The sequence below is a fragment of the Sinohyriopsis cumingii genome, chromosome 18, assembly GCF_028554795.1.
Source record: "Sinohyriopsis cumingii isolate HCF-2022 chromosome 18, ASM2855479v2, whole genome shotgun sequence".
Taxonomy (NCBI): Eukaryota; Metazoa; Mollusca; class Bivalvia; order Unionida; family Unionidae; genus Sinohyriopsis; species Sinohyriopsis cumingii.
Genome location: NC_142978.1, coordinates 31380829 through 31395056, shown reverse-complemented (window position 1 = coordinate 31395056; position 14228 = coordinate 31380829). Strand labels below are relative to the sequence as shown.

At 34.5% G+C, this 14228-nt stretch overlaps 1 protein-coding gene across 2 annotated transcripts in view; it reads left to right on the top strand.

Annotated features, from left to right (window-relative positions):
- The window catches only part of LOC149776322 (SWI/SNF-related matrix-associated actin-dependent regulator of chromatin subfamily D member 1-like), a 135194-nt gene that overhangs the window by 90525 nt on the left and 30441 nt on the right, over positions 1-14228 (top strand). For both annotated transcript variants that reach the window (XM_089942817.1, XM_089942816.1), the window contains 3 exons: positions 759-801; positions 2337-2459; positions 5137-5199. In XM_089942817.1, the coding sequence (XP_089798943.1) occupies positions 759-801; positions 2337-2459; positions 5137-5199 (229 nt within the window). The remainder of the gene's footprint in view (positions 1-758; positions 802-2336; positions 2460-5136; positions 5200-14228) is intronic.

The following is a 14228-nucleotide window of genomic DNA, read 5'->3' as shown; positions in this document are numbered from 1 at the left end:
CATGATAACATTAGTTTTATATGACATACCTCATCCAAGCTTTGTGTATTAACTACAGTAGGGTTAGGGAGGAACCAAGTAGCATTTTAGATCAAAATGTCACAATTGAAGGTCACTGACTGAAAGAAGAAAATGGTTTCCGCACAATGGAATTAGTTCTACATCATAGGCCTCACTCAGACTATGTAGATTACTTGAGGGAAGAAGCCTGTTCATTTGCGGGCAAAAAGGTCCAAGGTCATACTCACTCAGACTATGTAGATTACTTTAGAGAAGAAGCCTGTTCATTTGGGGGCAAAAGGTCCAAGGTCATATTCACTCAGGCTGTGTAGATTACTTGAGGGAAAAGCCTGTTCATTTGGGGGCAAAAGGTCCAAGGTCATACTCACTCAGACTATGTAGATTACTTGAGGGAAGAAGCCTGTTCATTTGGGGGCAAAAGGTCCAAGGTCATACTCACTCATACTGAAGGCTTTGCATACAAATTTCATTTACCAGCGTAGAAGACTATTGCACATTCCTTGAAGTCAGTTTACAAGTATTATCAGAATATATGCATGTAATATTGATGGTAGATGCAGTGACCTATATTGCAGACCATAGTAATGGTATGTATCAACATGTTAGTATGTTTCTTGAATGCATAACATATTTAATACAAGAGCATTTTTTTAATTAAGTAACATAGAATTATTGCACTGGTTCTGAAATATTTACACATTTCTTTGGTATTACATTTATTCACTTTTTCTTTTCAGGAAGAAAAAGAAAAAAGTGGCAGACAAAATTTTGCCTCAGAGGGTATGCAAACCATTTTTAAAGTTGTAGATACAAGCAGTTCTACTGCCTCCAGCATCAGTTCTCCACATATATAAAAGCATTTATATATGGCAGCAGTTTAAAGGGGTTTTCTTAGCACCGACCCTTTTAGGATAGGGCCATTGTGGCTATCTTTGTACAGACATGTTCATTATTTGTACATTCTTGGTGAAGATTTGCATTTATGTTAATTTTTTACTCTTTGCTGACTTCAAAAAGAGTTTTCTGTGATGTATATAATATTCCATGCCTTAGTTACTTTAGCAAATTTTCTTTTTTTTGTTTAAGGTTCATTTACTATGTGCTGCTTGTGTCCTAGCAGTAAAACTTGATACTTGAATGCATATCTGTTAGTACTAGTTTTACAACCAAAGGTCACTGTGACCTATATTTTGTGCATGTCTAACATGGGTCCAGTGTTCCTGTTTTTATCTTATGACCACATAGATTCTTCCATGCAATATATATCCTAAGCCTAACACAAAAGGACCTTTCTGACCAGTAAATTGGGAATAAATACATGTATTCATTGGTAAACTTTCTGTATTAACATTATCATTCCATCAGCAGATTAATCATATATGTGAACAGATAAACAATGAAATGAGTGGATTACAGGCCTTAGGTTTAGTGGCTAATTGAGATCATTACTGATGCATGAACTATGTATGCTTCAGATAAGATACTAGCTTTTACTACAAGGTTGCTCAGAGCCTGTGACTTTCACCTCGTAAAATCGACTTCTAGGGGTGGACAATGTTTTGGTGAATTTTTTCAGCTCATGATAGGCTATACATGGCGGCCAGAATATTTTCGTGGCGGAAGAACCACCGACCCAAGGGAAGCTACTGGTAGCCAAGGCTCGAACTCGTGCAGACAAAAGTGAGATGTTTGAGGGGTCTTTAAAGGCGAACACCTTAGATCACTCAGACACCCAAGGCCTCAGGGTGAAAAAGTGATAATAGTTCTTGAGCAGATTTTAAGAACATTGTTTATAAGAAAGAAAAAGCATTAATCTCAGATCTTTAGCAACTCATTATTTGTACCTCTACTTTTATATCATATAAAAGAATGTTCTTTTTCATTGTTTCATCTTTTATGCCCTGTATGTATGTATGTATGTATGTAGTTTCATGGAACATCAGCACATTACTGACTATATAGTGCCAGTTATAACTGCAAACATTATTTTGTAAAAAGGGTCAACATTTTTATGTGTGGATCACTTCAGTCTGAATTTATTTACTGCATGATAATTAGTGTTTACAGTTGCAACTGCGGATTACTGAAAGCTTTGTACTTGTTTGGTATATGCTTGTTGATTACACTAATCTGTTTTAGTGATGAAATATTTTTAAAGCTATATTTTAAAAACAAACATAGAACAAGAATCAGGGTAGTAGCCCAGTGAGCTATCAGTTTGACATAATAGTACCCCAGCATTGGCATGTTGGTAGACTCTGGGTAGCACAAAGTATGCCAGACCCCTTGTTAGATATAATGTCTTTATGTTGTAGGTTCGAGACTTGGTACCAGAATCTCAGGCATACATGGATCTGCTTGCCTTCGAACGCAAATTAGATGCTACAATCATGAGAAAACGCCTGGACATTCAGGAAGCTCTCAAACGGCCATTAAAGGTAGAATTTATTTGTTGTAACTTTTGTAATATGAAATTCATATTTTATGACACTTATTATCATGAGTAAAGTTTTCTATAGTCTGTTGGTTTTCTCTTTTTATTTGTCATCTGATCAAGACTGGAGTGTAAGAATTTTCCAGTAAGCCAAGAAATGCAGATTCAGAGGCCTGGTTCTTAACATTAAAGTACTAGATATGTGGGGGTTTTTTTACTTCCCTTCCCAGTTTAACATCATTGTGTGCAAGAGTGGCATAAAATAATAACTTTGAAGAAAAAAAAACATATTACTAAATTCTTAATTTGACAGTTCTTAAACTTCAAAAGTGCTAAAGGCAAAGTTAGATAATATTACTTACCTGAGTTGTCTTATAAAACCCCAGATTATTTAGTATTTACCGTTTTTATGGTAATCCCACAAATTGTTTACTAATACTAATGAACTATATTATTCATTCTGCTTCTTCATCTAATACAACCAATACTGTATATACTTGTATATAATTCAGATCCATCTGCAAACTGTATGGACCTAGTAGAACAATCTGTCAGCACATCATACAGTGGCAGATCAGTGTTGTTTGCAGTTGGACCCTACTTATAAGCAAGTATATATGTTAACAGTGGCTTCTGTGACAAAAATGTTTTCCCCTTAAAGTGAAATTTAATGTACAACACTTCCACTTTTACCTTCCAACTGTTTTTGTTTCATCTTTGGTTGTCCTTAGGTTAGAAAAGATATGTACAGTGGTATGACTCTGTTGTCTTAAACAGAGTAACAGAAAAGAGCAAAAAGAAACAAGTTTTATAAACTTTAACGAATAATTTATTTCCCAAGAATATAAAAGTGAACATTTATAAAGAACTTTTACAGTATTGTGATTTAAATCTGAAATAGTCCTTAAAGTTCTATCATAAGTCCAGATATATCAAGTATTCTGAATGAATTCCAGTGGTGTTTGGAATGAATTCCAATATTGAATGTGTTTATGTGCTAATAGCCTGGAATAGTATTTATGTGCTAACAGTCTTGATGTATCAAAATGATATAATCCAAAATCTCCTTGAATGAATTCACAAAAATCTCACAATAATGATTTAGTCCAAAATTTTTATTATTGAGCACTTTGTAATTTCAGTAAATAGTTTAAATAAATAAATCATCTCAAATATTAACTGAAACACAACTTAAATTGATTCCACTAAGACTGTTGTTAAGATATGGAATGAGTAATTCTAATTTAATCAACCGTGATATAAAAACCTAAGGCACGATAACAGAACCAGAATTAGGGTCATCTTAATGGAAATTTCCATCAAACTGTCAACAAAATTCATTTCTGGAAAATTCTAAAGTCAGAATCAAGGCTGTATAGAACTCAAACCTAGTAAACTTGTTTACTGTACAAGACATTAGCACATTAGCATGCAGGCCTAAACACCTATTCTTGAATTATGGAAAAAGGTCAGTCAATAGAAAAGTACAAAAGCCAACACAAAATATAAATTAAATAAACATAAATAAATAAACATAACTGTTCCCATTAATTGACTGAAATTTTTTTAAAGCTCTGTGAAAAATCTAAATCACACACACCATTAACTGATTCTGATTCTTTCTGCTGCTGTTGTTAATTGATTATCAGTGATAATTGGAACTACTGCCCATGCACCTGGAATAATCTGGGGTATTTGCCTCATATTTTTTGAGTTAGCAAAAGTCCTTCTCGGAGTTTCAATGATTCGGCAAGATAGACATGATATTCCACCATCCTAGTATGAGACCTGTATATTTTAGGGTCAGAAGGTCCAAGGTCAGGGTCATTGTGGGGAAAAAACAAATGGTTTCTGCACAGTAACTTTAGTTCTACATCAAATAATTGCTGAATTTTGTGGATAGCTTGCAATTGCAGCAAGGAAACACCCTATTGGTTTTGGGCTCAAAAAGTAAAAGGCAATTGCAGGAAGAAAAATGGTTTCTGTACAACAACATTATATCTTTTATTTAACATTGACAAAACTTTGTGGATGGCTTGATTTACTGCAGTAAAGAAACCTATAGATTCTAGGGTGACATTTTCACAGCTCACAGTCATGCTATGTCTAATGAGACAATAATGGTTACTGCACATTACATTTAGTGCCTCCTAATTGACTGTTAAATACAGGGCATGCATATATACAATTTATGGTACCCTTGTCTACACAAGAAATTCCAGTGCATGCTCCCTTAAAAACAAAAAATCCTTGTATGGAAACAGTGAAACTCATTTTCCATTTCATATATGCAAAGACTGAATAAATATAATATTTTTTTAAAAAACTTCCAAGACCGAGACTCAAAATAAATGAATTAATAATACATTGCCTCTCATAGCTACCTCCAATAAAACAGCCAAAATTGTTGTATCCCACAGCTGGTTGCTTAAGATTGGTTGAATTGTACTCTGTAGTACTGTATTCATCTGATAATAAGCATACCCCTACTTTTTGACAAAATTATATAGGTTACCCTGTAGGTCTTATCCTGGGTAATACTGTATAAATGTAGAAGATCATTAATTAGCAAAAGTTTAGTGTTGTTAATATGCCACATAAACTACATTTTGCAAAAATATATGATTTACGAAAATTTGATTCTCAGCTTATATAAAAGTTATGTTTTTTCTTCGTTACAGCAAAAAAGGAAACTGAGGATTTTCATTTCAAACACATTTTATCCAGCTAAACCAGAGGGAGAGGTGAGTTAGCTTTTTCTTAATGATATCTTTCCTTATTTTAATGAGAGATTTGATAAGCAGTGTATTTGTGTATTTTATCCATGCACATTGGCTACTAAATGAAAATGAATTAGTTTTGAAAACTTATTCCCAAGTTTTCGGCATATAGTTCCTGCTATAAGCCCATTCTTTTTTATGTATGTTCATTTGATCAAAATCAACTCTGCTGTTGCATTTACATTTCAAATTATGGTACTTTTATATCTGGGGGAACACTCACTCAGAATCCTATACTTGAATATACCTTCAGTTTGTCATGGTCACTAGTTTTAGGCATTCAAGAGATGCCAACCATTCCAGATTTTGTAGAATTATTACAAATGTTTTGTGGACTGCTCCGGTGGCCTAGTGGTCAGAGTGTCTGACTTGGAAGCGGGAGGTTGTGGGTTCAAACCCCAGCCTAGTCATACCAAAGACATACAAAAATGGTACTAACAGCTGCCTTGCTTGGCACTCAGCAATAAGAAAATTAGTGTTAGGACTGGTCGGCCTGGTGTCAGGATAATATGACTGGGTGGGACATCATGCTACATGTCTGCGGCATGATGCCTTAGTGCTAGACATCACTATAAACATCCACATTGCAGACGTCATAGCAAAATGACTGAAAATCTTTTAAAGCTATGTTAAAAATCCTACACACACACACACACACACACACACACACACACACAAATGTTTTGTGAAAATTCAGCGTTCTGAATTATGTCAACAAAATTGCAGAAATTTGATTGGATATAATTTTGAACAGTAGTTTTCATTGTGGACACAGGTAGAAGTAAAAATAATTACTTCAGCACAAGTCATAGAATGGTAAACAGAACATAATTTTATAGTGTAAAAGGCAGAATGTACATAACAAGAAACCAGTTACTTGTGCTGTGAAAAGGTGCAGAATGGTGACAAGGATGCAGAAAAATTAATGAGGAAAACTTGTCTTTATGGTTGTTGCTTTTTGCTCATAAGGTTGAAGGAATTCACGCTACAGGAATGAAAGAAATGGATATACCTTTTGTCTCATTGGAACTTTTTATTACTGTGTCTAAGTATGCTAAACTCCTAGGAAAATGAAATATGATTGTATAGTTTTTTATAAATTTGTTTCCATTCTTGGTGGACTGCCTGCATTCCAAATAACTGACACTAAAATTCCTGATAAACATGCTCATGGGTTGGCATCTTTGATGACAAAAGCTACATTTAATATGGCTACAGTTTACTGTGTAATGCATTTTTATTTTATTTTTTTGTTGAATGTTTTGGGCTTTAGGAATTGAAAAGTACAGTAAAAACTGTCTTGAGTGACCTCTGCTATGAGTGACCACCTGTCATTTCTGACCACAATCATGATGCACGGATTGATTTTACAATATAAATGCTCTGTTATGAGCGTCTACCTGCTGAATGCAACCAGCAACCATGATGTCTTGGCAAAATATGCATTTTGACACTGCTATGAATGATTGCATCGGCAAAAAACAAATCGACACCACTGACCTTGACTTAATCCATTATTAACACAAGAGCTCAGGATATTGTAGTATGCAGACAAAGTGCACATTAAATTACACTACAGTTGAACAACCATATAGCGAGATAAACACCACTAACCATCTTTAATCCTTTTTAACAACAACTGCATAAATAGTGAAGACTGTTCTAATAAGGTATTTAAAAAAACATTGGCTAGCTACCAGTTTTGTGAAATTTACAGGTCAGCGTATGGTGTCACTTGTAAACTACAGTAAACCAGACTAAAGTATATGTCACTAACTGCCATTATAGTGCCAAAGTCAAGTGAATAGCCAGTAAGATTAACCATTTTTTCATCAAAGGGAGTAATGATTGGACATATGCAGACAATTTAGAGGTTTGTATTTTTTCTTTATCTTTGTGAAAACCCACACAACGCCGGTAGTCCTGATGTCGCAGTAAGAAATCTTTTAAAAGGGCTTCACTATATGGTTGAGTACATTGTTTGTCTTTCCAGTTAATCCATAATGCCTAAAGGGGGGTGGGGGTGAATGAGGTCTTTGTCTTTAATACTAGTAAGTGAGAATCATTTCTGGGTTCTTATTTTAAAAATAATTTCTTTTGTTATGGTGTTTGATCAAGCCACTATATGTTTACCTGGGTGCAGATGGTCGCAACCTTTGTTTATCGAGGTATAAAGCTGGTGATTTAAACTTCGTCTCAGAATAAATGTATTGTTTCTTGATGAGTTAATTATGTCTTTTGATTTCATTCATTGGTACTTAATATATATTTATTCCACATTTCCCCAAAACCTGATAAAAAACGAAATACATCTAGTCATTATTACATTAACACTAATAACAATGGCAGAACCTCCAATTAGTTAAGAATAATTCTAACACTGGAAGAAAGAATTATGTAATTGAAAGAAGTGAAAAAGAGGAGACCGCTTGCAAAATAGCATCCAGGTAAATCGGGTACTTCTTCAACAGCAGACTGATAGTGACAATGAGTCATCTGTTGGTGAAATTCTGCCTTGGGTTATTTCACATTCTGCAAACATAGAACATTTAAAGGAGATTAAAGAATATGTTTTGCAACATGGCAATCTCAAACTTTTGCTTCTTTTCTCAGAAATGGAGATAAATGTCAGACCGAACAACTGAGTAAAAAATGTCAATAAAGAAGTATAATGGATTTCTTAAAGGAAAATGATTAAGTGCATAGAATAAGATATATATGTCACAGTTAACTGTGCAGTTTTTGTTACATTTGAAATAACTCTAAATATATGGTTATGTGAAGTTACCTTATGGAGAAACATGGTTGTTGCTTTATTGCATCTTTTAAACATAACTTCGTCAAACTGTCTCTCTGAGCAAACAATACCTTCTTGTTTAACAAGAGGAAGACTTTCTAGTGTCTCAGTTTTCATACTGCTCCTGAAGTCAGTCCTATTTTTCCTCACAAAACTAAATATTCTTTCACAGGTTGCATTGCTGTAAGGGATGGCAAGGACATGGCTCATCACTTTGGCAAGAAGTCCAAATTTTGCATGACCCATGTTACCTCTAATCTCACCAGTCTTCACCCAAGTTTGGTCCAAGAAAGCTGCTGAATTAGACTCCAGCATTCCAGGAGGTGGTTCTTAAACCTGTTCTGAGAAAACTGTATCTGCAGCAGATACAGTCAAACTCCTGCTGTCATGATTGCTGGAAACCACTTCACAAAGAAATCCAACATTGTGAAGCCAGTGAAGGGCCTCTTTGTCACATCTGCTACAAGTGCATTTTTATGATGAGGCTCTGAAATATTTCCATGCTTAATTAGATAGTTACATGCTTTTGTAAAGAAGGCTTTTATAGAGGTAAAGAACGAGTCAGCCTTCTTTTTAGAAAGTTTACATTCCTGCATGAAGCTCGAAGCTGCTTGACCAATCATTATTTCTTCATCCTTCTTGATGTTGTATCCAATCTGGAAGTTGACAGATTCTGTATCCTTGAAGATCATGGCAGAAGGTTTCACAAACATTGCCATAATCTGCTTGATAAGCTCTTTTATCTGGGCAGCGTGTTTGTGGATCATTGGTTCTTCTGACTGCAGCTCAAGATTCAACCTGTCAAAAAAGGGAATGATGAAGTCCAAGAAGAGGAGGTTCAACTTAAACGTCCTGGACCTTAAATTTTCCAGAAGTCTCTGCTTCCTAGAGTGGCTGGCTTCCGTACTTTATCTTGTTTTGACTTCTTTACTGGCAGACTTCTCTTTGCACTCTGCCTTAAAGAAGGCTGTAAGTGGATCCCACTGCTTGAGTACCTATTTTGTCATTTTTCCAAGAGACAGCCAGCTAGTACTGCCATGCTTGCACACCTTAGTGATATTAACACCTCCTTCTTCTTCACTGTGTATGAATGCATGCATCCTATTGGTGCTCTTTTCCATGTAGTAATAAATGTCATGAAGAATGATTCTACATTAACAGTAAGCTCATTGTAAGCCCATTCACAAGCCAAGTGGAGTCGATGACAAATGCAACCAGTTGCATATAACTCTGGCTGCTTTTGCAGCAGAAATCCATAGGCACTACTCTTCATTCCTATCATAACATTGGCACTGTCTGTATTGAATGCAGTGCAATTCTTCTAAGGGATGCCTTTTTCCTCAAATTTGTTGTCAATCATTTTTGCGATGTTTTCCCCAGTTTCCATTTCTGTGCACTCCAATAATGTTAGAAGTTTTGTTCCCACATTTCCATTTTCACTATAGTGAACAACAGGTGGGTATAACTTGTCTCCCCTGTCATTTCTGCCATCTGTAACAATGCTAAATGACCCACTTTTCATTGTCTGAACTAAAGTTTCTGTAGAAGCTGCTGCCAATTCCTTAACAATACTTGTTGTCTTTGTCCACACTGATATTTTTTTAATGATGTCGTATGCTGAATGGGATGGATGCAGGAACATAGCCTTGAAAAGGGCACCTGCACGATCGGCTGCAGATAGAGGGATATTATGTTCAACGAGAAACCCAGTAAAAAGTGATCAGCTTTGGTCACAGCTTCTTTAAGGGATGAATCCACAAGTTTGAAAAAATTTGACACATCCTGGGTGTTTCTCTTTGTCTGTGCAGATGTTAAGTGCCTGTGAAGTAAAATACATGAAATTTAAAATCATGGCTGAGAAACAAAAGATAACAGAATATAAATTGAATTCATTTAATGTTTCTTACTTTTTATTAAAACTTCAGGCACAGTTAAGTATTTGTTTCTCTTCCCAATCTTACTATATATCGTAGGCAAGTACGTTCTTAGGAAAGAGCTGATAATCCATATTGTTAAAGTACATTTTCAGGTTTATGGCTAAATAATAATAATAATGAAGTCTTAGTATTTTTATTATATGCAGATGAATTCAATTGTTCTTTATTCAGCTGTACCTGATTTAACCGATCTATCATTGTATCCTAGATTTCGCTAAATATAATCATAATTTTAATGCTGGCACTCAAATTAAAATTTGCAGCATACAATTAAGGCCATAAAAATAAACAGTAAGATTAAAAACTTACTTTTGTGAATGGAGATGTCGACCACAATCATCGTGCCTGCCACTGGCAACACTGAAACATGAATTGCACATCTTGCAAAACATTGTACATTTATCCCTTCCGTGAGTCAGGCATGGAAATTCCAGGCTATAAGAAGCTTGGAAAGAAGTTTTATATTTTTTCACTTTCCAACTTCATCCAAATCTCCCTTTCTTTTAGACATTGTAGAAGCTGTCACTAAACATATGGATTCAAGTTTGCATGCTTTTCAAAGAACTGCACACTTCCAGTCTTACACATTTGGGAATTTCCAAAACATTTTTCATTAAATGAAATGAATTTATCCCAAATTTTTGTTGTTGATGAAACAAATTTTTCTAGGAGAAAAAAAATAATAGTGCAGGGTGTGTGGTTGAACTCAGGGAGTCTCCTGCAAAAAACAGGAGTGTTGGCATGTCTGCAGTTAAGACAGGCTTGAGTAACCATATATTTTGTAATTAATGCCCAAGGGAGGTTGGCATTACATTTTCCAGATGGGGAGTGTTTATTAAAGCACAATCATGAAAGCTAAAGTTGTTCTTTTCTTTTGTTCTTATAATTACCATTTTTACAGGGGGGTGGTTTTTCAGTCATTGTAAATATCAGCACAGTTTAAATAAACAGTCAGTAAACACATTTTCCCTCTCAGCTGCAGGTTGAAATAGGACTGGTAAAGTCTCTGAATTTGTTGCTGAGCTATTGCATCATCTTTAACACTGCTTGTTTGCCTGTTACTTCAGTAATGTATACATTTATAGATACATTGTAACAATGTCGTCAACTTAGACTGCTACATCATTTTGTTGTAATTATGAATCTGATTATATGGGTATTAGGTCTTAATAATAATAATGATAATAATAATAATAATAATAATAATAACAATACTAATGACTTTGTTTATATGAGGGTAACACAGTTAGCTGAAGAACTAATCTACTTTGAGGTTTTCAGAGGCTTGAGGTGATGATTATGACAGTACAAAGTTAATTAAGAATTTTACCATGAACTTGCCCAAAATAGTTTAATAGCTCGCTCAGGTCAGGAATTCTGTTTCTATTTTATCTCTTCATAGTTGCCCTAGATAGGGTTAGTTTGTTCATTGACCGAGTGCTGCCTTGACAGTATAATTGTTTGATGATATTTGATAAATGTGCCCTTCACATACGAAAATGATTGGGTAATTTGTACTTCCCAGACTCCACCCACTTCAAATTCTCTTTGTATGGGTTCAGTAGTTTTGGAAAGGTAAGGGCAAGGTAATCTACATTAGGTTGTTTACTGGTTTTTGGACAAGTTACTAAATTTAGAAATTTTTAATCTTGATATGATCTTTCATTCCATACCTGCCAGTTTTCTCAGAATGACATATAATTGTATTTAAAATCTCTTAAGCGACCAAATTTCTGTAGTTAGAAACTTGAAAGTTAATTCTTTGTAGGTTAATGTCAAAAATCATTGTAAGAAAAGGTTTTCAACAAAGAAGAAAGAGACAATAAAGACTTTAAAAAATTTCAGGTAAAAATTAGCAAAGTTAATAAAAGCCAAGCTGGACACATTGTTCCTTTGTAATAGCTTGAAAAGTATTTACTCAGATACTGTAATAATAATAAGGAGGTCTTTGTATAGCGCCTAATCTTTAAAAGCTCTAAGCGCTTTACAACATTAGACAACACCTATAAGATAAAAAACATAATGATATGATTACAAAAACAAACACCATGAAATTAGAAACAAAAAAAAAAACATGCTGAGAATATTTAAGGCGTTTATGTACCTTTATATCATCTTTATTTTTTGTATCACCTCATAAACAAAATTTTAGGCATATCAAGATGTAAAAAAAAACAGTATTTCTATTTAAATGTATTCTAGCAGAGTGTAAGAGCTCCAAGAAGGACATGACTAGATCATGCGGCTCCAAGCAGGGTGTAAATAAATCACATGACAGCTGGTAAAAGAAAATACCAGATAATTGCAGCTACAGAAGTTAAAATGCAAATATTGGATAAATGAGTGAAATGTATTCAATGATAAATGATTTTAATATATATAGAAACAAGTTACTGTGTGGTTTATTTACCCATGGATATTATCCACCAAAAGGGAGGCTAGACTTTGCTGATGTGTCATTCATTAGGAGAGCATTTTTTTGGCCCATGGGAATTAACTGCTAGAACTAATGAGATGTTTGTAACAACCATCTGCATAGCCAACAATGGCAGCTATCTAAATTTTATCATTTTTATGTAATATTTATGAGGTAATGAATTCTTTAAATGTTAGTTTAACTGGATGTATGGTATGACATTACAATCCAGAATACAGTTCATCCTGAGGATCAAAATGGTCATAAAACTCCATACATCCCTGTAAACTAACATGTGACTAACAATATAATGTAATTTTGATAGATAATGAATTTCCAAAAATAACACATATAGTCCTCAGATTCTTTTTGTACAAAAACGTTTTTTCCCAACAAAAAAGTGTTCAAATTTAAGCAACTAATATAAAGACAGTAATAATGAATATTTTTAATAATGGGTTTAATTATTTCTGCAAGTGGTATGAAAAGCCTACCGACAAATTATAGACATTACAGTCTTAAATGTACCAGAGAATATAGGCCATGGAGCTTGTAGGCATTCTTTTTTGGGGATGGCTACTCTTTATTTCAGGAAAAAAGTTTTAGTCTTCCCAGATAGGGGAAGGAAAATACTAGGGCCCTCTTCAGGAAACTTGGGATTTTGTCTTACCTACTTACCTACCTACCTATACATGTACTTATACCTACCTACCTACTCAAAACTGTTGTGGTTACAGGTTGTGTATAAATTGGTAAAAATAAGGTTAGTGGTTTGAACACATGGTACTAATGATATGGAACAATGGGAACCAGCCTGGAAATGAGTGAACATAAAATAGAGTATATATGGGTTTGGCTGACCAGAATTGGTTAATAATGTAAGTTATGTTTTAGGAAAAAGAATCTTTTGAGAGCTTATCGTAGTTGCAAGTGAAAAGAAGAAAAAAAAAATAAAGATATTGTTTTATTGATGGAATTTCTGTTCTTTAAGAGTTTTGAATTTGGAACACTCATTACTAAAATTAGTACCTGACTCTTTGGTGCAGAGTTGAAAGCACATGATTCAAACACATGCAGGTCCAAAAAATGCCATGGCTCATATCCTTTCCTCCACAAAGAAGTTAACATCCAGGTTTCATCTATACTGATAAATTTAGGTTAATCATGAGCACTCAAAAATTTAAAGTTATTGAATTTTTAATATCATGGTGTTTGCATAGGTTTACTACGGAAACTGAATTAGTATGTGAATCCTATACTAACTAGTAATGTGAACGTGAATGCCAGGGTCGCCTGGTTTGTCAAATTCGGTCACAACTGTTTGGTTTAGGACTGTCTGTACTAGATAATTCTACACCTAATTTGTGTTACTAGTGCAAGGACATAGCTAGTTAAAAATAGATCTACATTCAGGGTTACCTTGTTTGTCTCAGCCAAGTGAATGAACTTTAAATCTTGACTGGGGTAGGTACACATTTTCTGAACTGGGTTCACTGTATTTTCTTGACCTTGGATAATATTGTTTTCATTCTGTTGTCCAGAAATAAGCACTACAGAATTGTTATTCCACTATCATCAGTGCAAGAATTAAGATACATATATGACAGGATGTTCAGGTGAGATTCAGGTAGATTTAATGTGGACAATGTGTGATCTCTAGATCAGAAGTATGTACTTGTGTGCATGCCTGTATAGACTCAATATACCCAGGTTTGACCTTGTGCATGTTAGCAAGGAGCAAAGGTTGTCTCAGCATATATTTTTTCATACATTTAAGCATTAAAAAAATTTTGAGCAAAGACTCTACTAGAAAACAGTTGCAGCACACACATGTATCCATTTT